Source organism: Aquarana catesbeiana, linkage group LG05 (assembly GCF_042186555.1).
Source record: "Aquarana catesbeiana isolate 2022-GZ linkage group LG05, ASM4218655v1, whole genome shotgun sequence".
Lineage (NCBI taxonomy): Eukaryota > Metazoa > Chordata > Amphibia > Anura > Ranidae > Aquarana > Aquarana catesbeiana.
In genome coordinates, this window is record NC_133328.1 from 301,636,812 (window position 1) to 301,650,572 (window position 13,761).

A 13,761-nucleotide genomic window follows, 5' to 3' on the forward strand; every position below is an offset into this window, starting at 1 on the left:
ACATTTAAGTGTCATTTCATGAGATAATTTATGGGGGCAGAATTAGGGGCAGGGGTAGGGGATGGGTGGGACAACTGGTGGCGAGTGACCCTTGAGGCCTGGCTAGTAGCTCGGACTTGAAATTTTGAGCCCTGAACCACATGTGCCAACTGATTCAATTATCCCCCTCATGACACAAATTAGCTTGACTGTATCTAAATGTATTAAAGCTATAATGAGCAGTGTGGAAAACTAATGTAAATATTCTCAATATAAGGCAGGCAAAGCATGCAGTCCATCTGCAGTGGCAGCGGGAAGGAACTAGAAGGCCACATAAAGCAGGAAAATTAACTTTTCATCCAAAAGCAGTCCTCCAATTTCTTCAATATCCAGCAGTAAGTCATTTCACTAAATCTTTTCTTTTTTGCTAGATATTGCTGTATTTTTTTTTATATCAGATATTAATTTTTGAAATTTTTAATCTAACAATTTACAGACAGAACAAATATTAAACAAAAAAACAAAAACAAAATCTACAATATTTATTAGACAATTCCCTTTTCTTTCCTTCTTCCTTCCCTTTAAGAAAATATATCAACATCAACAACATTAGATTTTATTCCTTAAATCAATTTACTAACCACTAAAGGAATAGGGGAAAAAAAAAAAAAAGAGAATTCCCTTCTCTCTCTCTCCTCCCCTCTCCCATATGATCAAAAATTGAGTCCTGCAATACTATATGATATCTCTGAGCATATAATCAGTAATGATTTAAGTTTTACCCCTTGCACAAATCAAGTATTTATGATGGGAGGAAACGACCATTCACAAAGACTAGAAAACAGAAATACATAAAAACGTATTCCCCACTCTCTATTTTCAACCTAAATTGGAACATGGGGCATCTATCCATTTTTTCAATATTTTCTGAAATTTCCAAGATGCATTACGTTGAAGATAAGTATATTTCTCAAATAGCACGTTTATCAGTTTCTTTTACTTAGTCCCCAAGGGTAAGAGGGCCAGGTGAAATCCATCGAGAGTCTATTAATTTACGTGCCAGAAAAAGCATTCTCATTTTGGCCTCTGCCTCATCTTATACTAAACTGTTAAAATTGATGTATCCGAGGAGACTGGACAGGATCAGGAGTGAGTGAGATGTCATATAGAGTTTATCTAATCACATCCTGCCAATGCCAATGCAATTTTAGGCATCTCCAAAACAAGTGTATAAAAGAGCCATAAGATTTCACACATCTTGGACATTCAGAATTCTCTCTCTACCTACTCTATGCAGCAGTTCTGGGGTACAGTACGTCCTGTATAAAATAAAAAGTTGGGTCATTCTATGTGTTGGAGATAACGAGACAAGCTGAACATTCTTCATTATTTGGTCACATATTTCTTCTAAATCCACATCAATATCCATCTACCATTTTTGTCTACATGGAATCGGAAATTTAAGAAACAGTTCAGATAATTTCATATATACTTTAGAGATAACTCCCTTTGTTTTATTTGCTTGGACTACGCTGTCTAAGACAGGGACTTTGTAGAAAGGGACGTTTTTTTTCAGAGCGTTTCTTAATTGTAGGGAAAGAAAGAAAGAAAGAAAGAAAGAAGAAAGAAAGAAAGAAAGAAAGAAAGAAAGAAAGAAAGAAAGAAAGAAAGAAAGAAAGAAAGAAAGAAAGAAAGAAAGAAAGAAAGAAAGAAAGAAAGAAAGAAAGAAAGAAAGAAAGAAAGAAAGAAAGAAAGAAAGAAAGAAAGAAAGAAAGGAAAGAAAGAAAGAAAGAGAAAGAAAGAAAGGAAGGAAGGAAGGAAAAGAAAAGACCTTTTATCCAAGCCATAGTCAATACAGAGCTGCTGATAAGGTTTCAGCACTCCATCAGAAGACAACTGCCATCAAGGTAGTAATCCCGCTTGTTCCCATCTAGAAAATCCTTCCATGTGGTAGCCCTATTTGACCTCAACGGAGTATATCTTTTTTTTTTTTTTAACAAAGGTAACGGAGTATATCTAGTGTGTCCCCGAATACCTAATATTGTTTTAGTAGACTGCCAGACATTAAAATATCAAATTAAATGTGGGGTAAGTATATTGATTAAAGGGTGAAATCGAAGAATCAAGAGAGTAATGGATTACCATTAACAAATAAGGTGCCAAGTATATCAAAAGAAGATATATTAAAGTCCTGAGTTTCCCTTCCCCACAAGATGTTGAAGTTGAGCCGCCAGGAAGTATTGTCCAAGGATTTGGAACCGAAAGCCCACCTTGAGCATTAGGATATTGTAGATATTCATATTTAATTCTAGCTGGCTTATTCCGCCATATCAAGCTCCGAAAGATCATGCCGAATCTTATTTTTGTGGAATCCCGCAGGGCGAGTAATGTAAATAATACAAGTGTGGCATCCATCATTTTCAAGAGATTGAAATGGCTACCAGAAAAACTAGCTTCCTTATCAAAAGGACCAAAGGAATATGTCTATCGGCTCAAAAGGCTGTTTCTGTAATGCCGACAGAACTAAATTCAAGTCCCAAGGGTTCAGTGGTGCCCTGACCGGTGGATTAAGCCGTGTTACCCCCGGTATATAGCTTTGGATCACAGAATGCAAAGCAAGCGGACACTGAAACAATACTGAAAAGGCCGAGACCTGGCCCTTGATAGTACTCAAGGCCAGTTTCATTTCTAGCCCCATTTGCAGAAAGGCAAGAATTCTACCTATGACATACTTCCTAGGATGTCAACCCCTGGATTCACACCAAGAAACATATGCCTTCCAGACTGTATAATAAATGACTCTGGAAGCTGGCTTTCTTGCAGTAATCAAGGTAGGGATCACTGAGCCTGAAAGCCCACGATTCCTTAGAATGTGGGTTTCAATAGCCAAACCGTTAAATTTAGCGTTTGTAAAGTAGGATGGAACACTAGTCCCTGCAACAGCAGGTCTGGATGTGGTGGTAGGACCCATGGGGCCCCTACCACCATCTTTACTATTTCTGCATACCAAATCTTCTGGGCCACAAGAACTACCGACTTCCTTCCCACTTGATCCTGCGAAGAAGTCGAGGTAGCAGCAGAATAGGAGGAAATACATAAATCAGTGAGAACTGATCCCACAGGGTCCACCAACGCATCTGTTCCGCATGCGAGTGGATCCGTTGTTCTTGACACAAAGTTGTCGACTTTGTTGTCAAACCTGGACGCAAACAGATCTACATCCGGGATCCCCCATTTTTGGCATATAGCCAGGTAGATGTTGGGGTGAAGGGACCATTCCCCTGGGAACAGCTGCTAGCGACTTAAGTAGTCTGCCTGCCAGTTCTCTACCCCTGGAATGAGATTGCCAAAAATGCACGGCACATGTTTTTCTGTCCAGGTTAGGATATGGTTTCCTCTCACTAGGCTGCCTGACTTCTGGTGCCCCTGGTGATTGATATAAGCCACTGTTGTGGCATTGTCGGATTGAATCCTGACAGGAGAATTCTGCAACCCGAATGTCCAGGCCCCTAGGGCTAGACGCGCTGCCTGAATTTCTAGAATGTTGATGGGCAAGGTCCTTTCGATTCTGGACCATTTCCCTTGGACAGACGCTTCTTCCAGGACTGCTCCCCAACCTGAAAGGCTGGCATCTGTTGTTACCACCTTCCGGGTAGCCAGTAAGAAGGATTTCCTCTTCTGCGGATTCTCGAATAGCCTCCACCAACTGAGGTTCTGGCGAACTTTTGACAACACACGCATTGGAAAATCTAGTGCCTGAATCTTCTTGTTCCAGGCCGATAGGATACTCTTTTGCAGCAGTCTCGAATGAAACTGAGCATAGGGAACTGCTTCGAATGAAGCCACCATCTTCCCCAACAACCTCATACAAAGGCAAATGGAAGGACCCTTCTTTGCCGTGGCCTCTTGGACCAGCTCCTTTATGGCGCTGATCTTTGCCTGGGGTAAAAACACCTTCATCTGGGCTTCATCTATGACCAGACCCAAGTACTCTAATCTTCTTACTGGCTTTAAAGAAGATTTCTCTAGGCTGATGACCCAACCTAGGTATTCCAGGTAGTTGATCACGCTTTGGTCCAAGTGGGCTACCGACCGGTCTATTAAGAGCAGGTCATCCAGGTATGCTATTATTGTTATTATTGGAATTCTCGGAACTCTAGTTTGTAACCTAGAGCTATTGTGGAGACCACCCATCTGTCCCGAAATTCTTCCTGCCAGACCTTTAAGAACTGCAGTTTTCCCCCCACTCGAGCGAGAGGGGGCGCCCCTTCATAAAGAGGCTTTAGCGTTCTGTCTTGCGGGTTTCCTCCCCCAGGACTTTTTGTCCCTGGAGTTGACCCTGATGTTTACCTCTTGAACCTGACGGTGGAGGCCGTCGTGACTGCCTGGAAGCTGATGCCCCTGGCACTGGAGAAAAAGCCTGTTTAAACTCTTTTTTTTAACTGGCAAAAGGGTACTTTTCCCACTTGATATTTTTTGGATACATTTGTCCAAATCCTCCCCAAACAACTTTTTATTGCGAAAAGGAAAACCAGCCAGGAGCTTTTTGCATGGCGCTTCGGCTGACCAACTATTTAACCATAAGATTCTACACATACGTACCAACCCAAGCGTAAGGCAAGAGGTTTGAAGAATAGAATCTCTGATTGCGTCAATTGCAAAGCACAAAGCTGCTGGCAGCTCAGCTAATTCCTGGGCCTGCTGTTCAGGGAACACCTGTTTCAAATGGTCTCTCAAGGACTGACATACCCCAATTGCCGCCACTGCAGGTTGAGCCACTGAACCTGCCAGGGAGAATATGTTCTTTAACAGGAATTCCAATTTTTTTATCAGTTGGATCCCTAAGTTTTTACGCATTGTCAAATGGACAAGTCAAACTTTTATTCACAGAGGATATAGCAGCGTCAATTGCTGGTATACTCCACATCTTAGTAAATTTTTCCTCCATAGGATAAAGCGTTGAAAACTTTTTAGGAGGAAAAAAGTGCTTATCTGGGTGATTCCACTCAGAATACATAAGTTTTTCTAGTAATGAATGGACAGGAAGGGTACGCAAGGCTTACGGGGGCTTTAGTGAACCCAAACAGGAAGTGGGCTCTTCAACTGACTCCGTTAAGGGTAGCTTAAATGTGGAGCTGACCATTTCAGTAAGAGAATGCACCAGCAACTTCTCAGCATGTGAAGCTGAAGAAGGTCCTTCCCCCACTCGATTCCTCGGAAGAGGAATCATCAGCCTATTCACGGTCCCCTGAGGGGGATTAATCTTCCCGTTCTTACAGTTCCTCCATTTGAGGATCCTGGGTGGTAGAAGGGGACCTAATGAGTTTTCTTCCACTCTATGAAGACGTGATTAAAGCCACTAATCTTTCCTTTAAACCACTCATAGCTGAGGAGAAAACCTGCTCAGTTATATAGACAGGGGCTGAAGTGGGCAATTGCAGCCCCTGACGAACCTGATGGCTTACTCTGACCAGCCTCCTTAGATCGGGATGGTGTTGCAGAGGGAGGGTTCTTAGGACCTGAGGGTGACCCCTTTGTGTCCTTGGTCTTTGTGGCATTTGAACCACCTCCTCTGGTCATAGTGCTGAGCACAAACGCAGAGGTACCACCAAAAAATGCACCCACTGCTGAGCAATAGTCCAGCAACTGCCCTCCCTCCTAGCGGTATGCACCTAAAAAAGGCACATTTTATAGTTAAGCAGCCCACATTGTGGACGCTAAATCGCGAAAGCTCCGCTAAGCCCCGCCCCCTTCCCCTGAGCACCCATCGCGCCCCCGCCTTCAGCTATTTTAGAATAGAGCGTTCTCCGATCCTGACCAGACCGCATGGGGGAGGACTGGGATGGAGGAGAGCCGCCAAAGGGAACCGCCGCAATGGCGGCGCGGCACACCACCGTCTAATGCCATGCTCCCTCTGCCTGGAGGAAAGTTATCCAGGTGGGGGGACATTCCTAGGAGAAGAAAACCCCCCTTTCCCACGACTTTACCTGGAGCCTGGGCCAGAGAAAGCATGCAGCTTGTACACAGAGGCGAGACTAACAACCATGGAACAGGTACGTGCTCTTGACAGCCCCCGGTGGTTACTATAGGCATAGCAACATTTACTTTAAAGGAGAAAACCCACAAGAATTAGAAAAATTCCTTAGGCATCTCCCTTACCTTATCCAGCTGCAGGGTTCTGTGGTAACAGACCCAATCTTCACCTCTCACAGTGGGCTCCGTTCAGAAAACATTTAGGGACTGGGGCCCCCTTTTTATCAGGGGATACACAGCCCTGGGCCTTTAAATAGGACCCCGCCAGGAATATGGCTGAAAAAGCCAAATACTGGATCCCAGGGTCCAGCTCTCTAAAAAGAGAAGCGTTACAGGTAAAACCTCGTTTCTTCTGACATGAGGCCCGGGTACCATTCAATTCAGCCTGGAAAAGACACTTTGAATGTATCCGGTTGCATGGCTTGCCCCAGTAAAGAATATTCCAGTGGAGCTCAGCACAGCACATCGTGACCAACACCTAAGACACTGGCGAAAAAACTGAGGCACTCCCGGTAAGGGGAGGGGTTATATGGGGAATTGAACTTCCTGTTTAGGGTGTGCCAGTGTCCATCACCTGAAGGTGCCATATAACCCATACAGTTATTATTGTGGCTCTGTGTCCCGTGATTTATGATAAAGAAATATATTCCTTAGCTTGATAGTCATCCCTAGGTATTTAATCTCTGTATCCACCCCTAAGTTGTGATACTGCAAGGGGGAGAGGGTCCCAGAGAGGATCCAATGGGAGCAGTACTGACTTATTCCAGTTAATCCTAAGACCAGGAAAGACACCAAATTTTTCTATAGCAGACATTGCAGCAACCAATGATTCCTGAGTACCAGCTAGATATAGCAAGATATCTTCTGCATACAGAGCTATTTTATCCTCATGTTTACCTCTGCGGAAACCTCACCGCCTCCATTTGCCTCAACATAACTGCAAGGGGTTCTATCACTATCGAAAACAAAAAGGGTAACAGTGGACACCCTTGTCTAGTACCTCAGGAGAGATTAATGGAGTCAGACATACTCCCGTTGACTCTTATAGAGGCCTTAGGTGTTGTATATAGGCGTTTGACCCAGTTACAAAAAATGTTCCCAAAATGTTGTTTAAGTACTTCCCATATGTAATACCATTCTTTACTGTCAAATGCCTTAGCGGCATCTAAAGACAGCATAGCTCTCCTAGTTGAGTTATCAACGGGAGTTTGTATGTTTAAAAAGGTGTGTCTTACATTTACAGCAGTTGAGGAGTTAGGCATAAAGCCTGTTTGATCTATATGAATGATCGATTTGATAACTCACTTTAATCTATTGGCCATAATCTTAGCTAGTAATTTATTATCAGTATTAAAAACGATATTGGTCTGTAAGAGTCGGGAGATAACAGGTCTTTCCCTTTCCTAGATATAACCACGATTATAGCCTGTGTCATAGACAGATGGCAACCTTCCCTTAAAGCAGCATTAAAGGTCTGTAACAAAAGGGGTAAAAGTATTTTTACCATATTGGCTATAGACTTCATTGGGGATACCATCTACTCGAGGGGCTTTTCCTTTAGGAAGAGTCGCAACAACAGCTTCCAATTCCTCTATAGTAATCAGATAATTCAACATGCATTTATAGGACAAAGTAGGAAAATTAATATCATCCAAGGATTCAGAAAGTTCAGCATTTACCTAAGTGGCTCTTCAGCTATATAACTCCCAATAAAACTATTTAAAAACCATCAAAATATCTTCTGCTTTAGTACAAAGTGTCCGTCCTTTGCTTTTATAGCATTTATATAAGAAGTGTTAGTTTGTGATCGGGCAATCACAGCTAGAAGTTTCCTGACTTTTTCCCATTCTGCCCACACCAAACGTCTATTAAAAAAATTGTTTATCCTGTGCTCTTTTTTTCATAAGGCAGTTCAAAGCGGAGTTGCACCAAAAAACATAACTTCCGCTTTAAGGGAGGTGACCCCACACCACAACCCCCCCCCCCCCCGACATGCCACATTTGGCATGTCTTTTTTTTGGGGGGGGGGGGGGGCTGCAGTACTCTCTTTTCAGAGGGTTCCAGCTCCCACTTTCTCCCGGCGCACTGCGGCACAGGAAGGGAGATCACCTTTCTGCTCTCCCTCTCGGCAATCATCTGGGACAAGTCACAGGTCCCAGATGATTGCCCGGCCAGTCGCGGCTCACGCATGTGCAGTGGGTGACCGGCTGTGAAGCCACAGCCTGGCGCCCACACTTACAAATGCCAGCGCTGCAGAGAGGAGGGGGAGACAAGCGGGGCTTCGCTGGACCCGGGGACAGGTAAACGTCCTATTATTAAAAGTCAGCAGCTGCAGTATTTGTAGCTGCTGACTTTTATTTATTATTTTTTTTTTTTTAGCAGAACTCCGCTTTAAGTTGAGATTGTGCCTCTACCCATAAAAGGAACAGTTTTCAGGAGTTGAATCCTGAACACATGCAGCCTCAGCCGCTGTCATCCGCTCGTTTACCAAAATTAACTTCCTGTCTACTTTTTGTTTTGGCCACACTAATTTTTTTAACAAGAAGGCCCCTAAGATAGGCCTTCATAGTGTCCCAGACAATAAGGGGGGTGGCGGTGGTCAAGTTAATTACTTAAAAAAAAAAAAAAAAAAAAAAAGAAGATTTAAGGCCCTTTGTATATGATAATGTGTATAAATTACCTGAAGTCAAAGTGGGTTAAGTTTACACATAGCTCCCTTTACTCCAATAGTGTTACCCATAAGAGTGGCAAGCAAAGGGTAATGGTCAGACACATCTCTAGGCAAGATATCAATAGAAGAAATATACCCAAATACTTCACAAGATCCCAACATCATATCGATGCGGGATAGGGTTTTATGGGTCTTAGAATAACACATGTATTGCATTTTCCCAGGTTATAGTTGTCGCCACAAATAGTGCATACCAAATTACCACATTCCCCACATAGTTTGCCCAATGGGGTCAAATATTCTACATTAACATTCCTGGGGCATGGAAACCTATCTTGTTTGATATTAAAGACATTATTAAAATCGCCCATCATAAGGACTGGGAGCAGAAGTATATAAGCCAAGAACTTTATAAATAGCAGTATTACCTAACAAGAATATGGGGTGGAATATATACACACTAGCAATCACAAAATGCCTATCAAAAAGTCTGCAACACAAAAAAATATATCTCCCGTACTTATCTACCTCCACCCGTTCACAAGAGAGACCTCCGCTACCATACACCAGGATCGACACGCCCCTGGCATAAGAAGAATATGTAGAGTGATATACCGTATCTACACCACAGCGTATCAAAAAACATACTGTTTCTGGGGTGGCATGCGTCTCCTGTAAACAGACAAGGTCTGGTTTTAAATCTGCAAAAGTATCAAAGATTGCTTTGAGTTTCAAAGAACGGTTAGCTCCTCTCACATTCCATGAAAAAAACCTTCAAAATTCGATCAGACCCAAATATGTATAATTAAAAAAAAAAAAAAAAAAAAAGCTTACGATTACTGTTTGAATGTGAACAGACATCTAGATGGTTAATAATCAGTAAATTCTATGTATACATGTTCCAGCAACAGATCATTGAGTCTATACATGCAATTGGACCTGAGAGCATAAGCTGACGTCAAGGTGATATTAATGGAGTGCAGCTTATTTGGTCTGCCTGCAGTCAAGACCTTTCACCAAATGAAAATATTGGAGCATCTTGAAAACAAAAAATATGACAAAGTTGACCTAGGACTGTTGAGCAGTTAGAATCCTATATCAGACAAGAATGGGACAACATTCTTCTCCCAAAACTCCAGCAACTGGTCTCCTACTCAGTTCCCAGAGCATGCTACACTGTGGTAAACATGGCCCGGTCCCAACATTGTTGCCAACAATCTCAAAATTGCCTTATGTTTTTCTTAAAATGTTACATCAGTTTAAACATTTGATATGTTTCTATTTTCTACTGTGAATAAAATATGGGTTTATGAGATTTGCAATTCAATGCATTCTGTTTTGATGTAGATTTTACACAGTATCCCAACTTTTTAGAATCAGGGTTGCAATTATTACCAGTGTCAGTTTCAAGTTATTTCGGAGAAAATTGTGTTTTTTTTTGTGGAAGTGTACCAACAAATTCGTCCATTGTTGTACTTGCTCCAATGCAGATAGTGTATAGTGCCATGGGGTCTCAAACAAGTCAATCAGAAACAAATTGCAAAAATACTATAATATCAAGGGGTTGAAGAGCACAATTTGTAAGCTCTGTTCCATTAAATAAGCTCTTGATCCTATCATGAATAGTAAAGAATGAATGGCAGTAATAAAATCCTGGACAGAAGGCTCACAGAAGTTACAGAATGTCACCACCAAAAATGTAAAAAGACAAATACAAAAAAAAAAAAAAAAAAAAAAAAGACTATGCTTGATAGAATTAACCACTTTGTCACTTCTAACTCCCCACTCCATGTATCCAAAAGAATCTGCAATTTAAGCCTGGGTTTCCCCGCAACCAATTTGCACGACAGGAGACTTTGACCGACTCTCAATGGAGCCGGTGCACACAGCTCCGGGGTGGGTGCGGTACGCACTGAAAAAGGGTCCTGTGAGTCTATGGCTCAGTTTCAGGTCTGAATTCAGGCAAAAATTAAGACCCGATTCGCACCTAAAAACGGAGAACAGGGACGCACCGGACTCCCTGCTGCAAGCCGCAGCTAGTGAGAACCCGGCCTTTAACAGTGGTCTGAGAACAAGGCAAGGGGATTAATGACTGTGTGGGTCAACAGAAGAGGCATGTTAATGTTTGATGTGAAGGCCCAGGTTGCAGAGCAAATTCTTCAAACAATGGTGCCCCATGTACCGTGTGTTTTATTACATTTGTTCTGCATTTTTCTCCTATACATCTCCACCAGATTATTACTGACATATCCAACACATTATCTTACCTCATGTTTTCCCATGCACCATTTCTGTGTAAGATATGTACAAGGGGGACATTTCTCTTCATTGTGACAGGAGTGAAAAACTGAGGGAAAAAAAATAAAAAGTTTGTAATGGTGTGGTCACAAAGCACTTTTATCCAAGCAAGGTTCCCCATCATTGATTCAGCAGGATACATGTGTGCATTAAACAAAATAAATTCTGTACCTAACTCAAATCCAAGATACTGCATCAGAATAATGGGTTTATCTATAAGGAAAGTTATCATTTGAAACCAATCTTTACTGAAACTTTATTGGTTCAAGCACCTTTAGGGCAATTCTCACCACATTCCCTTATATTGTCAATCTGGGCCTTCCAACACTCAAAATTTAAAGAGGATGTAAATTTCCATCTCTAAATTGAACCTATAGGTAAGCCTATAATAAGGCTTGCTTATAGGTAGTGCAAATATCTCCTAAACGGGCACCATCTAGGAGATCTTTACTGTACATGCAGCCAGTGACATCACTGGCGCATGCGCTCTGAAGAAACGGCCACCCCTGCTGTTTCTTCAGAGCCCTGTGCCGTAACCTGGTGGCTCCCGCGCACATGCCAGTCACAGAGTCGGTGAACTTGGAAGCAAGATGGGTGAAGATGGAAGTGGCCTCCAGTGATGACATCACATTGCTAGAAGGCTTCGTTTTCAGGCAAGTTTCACATAACTTGCTAGTATGCGAGGCATACTAGCACATTATGCCTTTACATTGCAGTTGAGAAAAAAATAAATAAATAAAAACATCCAGCGGTTTACAACTGCTTTAACAATGACTTAAATACAGATTTTGACATGCAAACTATTCTTCACCCCAAGTGCTTACTTAGAACTATCTAACTGTGGGGAAGTAATGTGCAAGTTACAGCTGCACACCATGCATATGTTTGTGTAATGAGGGATCACATTCACAAACTATGGTAATGCACTAGCATTCGCTGGGGTGAGCTGCATCAGAAAACAATTAGGCATATCCAAATATCTGGTCTGTTGGCAGCACCATTAACACAAAAAGACCAAAAAGATAAGAACAGGTTCTAAACCTGACCCTAAAGCTGGCCGTGCATTACTCAATTTTCTGAATGAAAAATCTGAGCGGATTTTTCCATCCACACATCCGAAGTGAATAGGAAAATCTTTCCCACTGTGTCATATTCTGAAAGTGGGATCAGAATACACTGATCAGGTATGCAGCCCATTGGGGGCATGTGCTGATCCAGCAGAAATCATCCAACTAATCCATTCATTAAAAGTCGATCAATAGATTGGATTTCAGGATTGCCCATACAGGGATTGAAAATAGTCTGGTTCCTGCTGAATAAGCTGAATAAAGCCTTTGGGGGGGGGGCTTGACTCTCTCACCATTGTTTAGAGATGATGTCCATCACAGTAATGGCTAAGCAGTGAGATTTAGGTTAGGTTCACACCCATGCGAATTGGATGCAGATTTCCCCGCATCCAATTCACATAGCAGGAGAATGTGACCAGCTCTCTATGGAGCTGGTTCACATATCTCCGGGGCGGCTGTGGAGTGCACTGCACAGAAACACTGAGTCTTTGGCTCTGTTTCAAGGCCAAATTCAGGCAAAGATTTGGCGTTGCTGTGCGATCCGCAGCCGGTTTCAGTGTGAACCGAGCTATAAGCTAAGCATACACTAGTAGATTTTCATACAAAAATTTGCACAAAAATTTTCATCAGTTCATTCAACGACATGAGGAATGCCATTCAAAAATATTTAACACAAAAACATTTGCTTTTAACTCTTGATTTTGGAGTTGATGAACTTTCCCGAATGAAAACCAAAATTCACGGTCAGAAATCCATTCGTTCAAAAACAGATTACTGCTCCTTGGAATTTTCGCACCACCGTGGTTAGAAACAAATGTTGATGTGACCCCACTAACCATGAGAAAATTGATGGAACTTTACTAAAACTAACCAATTTGAAAGACAGTCTATTGGTTTGTGCTCAGCTTTAGGGGGTAGGAGGGTGTGGGATTGACTGTTCCTGTCAATATTTGCATACTAGTGTGCCTAAAATTTTGGGGATCCCCCAGCATCTAGAGGTGCATGCTATGTAGCAACACTCGCACTGAAGATACTTCATTTTACTTCAGGTACCCTTTACCCTGACCTAATATTTACAATTAAAAAACGTTACATTAATATTGACCCTTAACCCTACTTCGAACCAGAACACTTTATGTAGCAGTAACATAAGCAACTAAACCCACCTAAATTCTAACCCAGATGTGAAACCGCTAAACCTTTTACCTGACTTTTTACACTAAATGAATTTTTAAAGGTTCAAACATACTCTACTGGAAAACAGAACCACTGGTCAGCCCCACGATTTCCAGGTAGAAATACACTGATGCAAGCCAAATAGTATGAGGAATCTGCATCTCCACTAAAGCATTAGTGCAGCCTCACTTGCTTTATACTTGAAGATGTGCAAAATAACCTGTATATTTGCATAGAAAAATAAATACATTTATCCCTGATAGGTCTATAGGGAACTGTAATTAACTGCTTGTAATGGGTTACTCAGCTATGCCCAACACTTCTGTTCTTTGCAATTGCTTAATATAAAAATTTGCATTCATGAATTCATCATCCAACACAACAGCATGCAATCTTGTGGCCACAAAATTTATACATAGGAGGTGACTCATGCAGCAGGGCTAGTTCAGCTGTTTATGAATAGAAGGCATCAAATTAACAGAAATGTCTGAAATTCATTTCTGGCTTTTACAGCTAAGTTAGAAAAAAATACAGATA

The 13,761-nt window shown here is 41.9% G+C and overlaps 1 protein-coding gene across 1 annotated transcript in view; it reads right to left on the minus strand.

The window, feature by feature from the left end:
- NFX1 (nuclear transcription factor, X-box binding 1) overlaps positions 1-13,761 on the minus strand; it is a 193,673-nt gene that overhangs the window by 72,303 nt on the left and 107,609 nt on the right. The window contains exon 15 of the mRNA XM_073630822.1: positions 10,951-11,030. Within this exon, the coding sequence (XP_073486923.1) occupies positions 10,951-11,030 (80 nt within the window). The remainder of the gene's footprint in view (positions 1-10,950; positions 11,031-13,761) is intronic.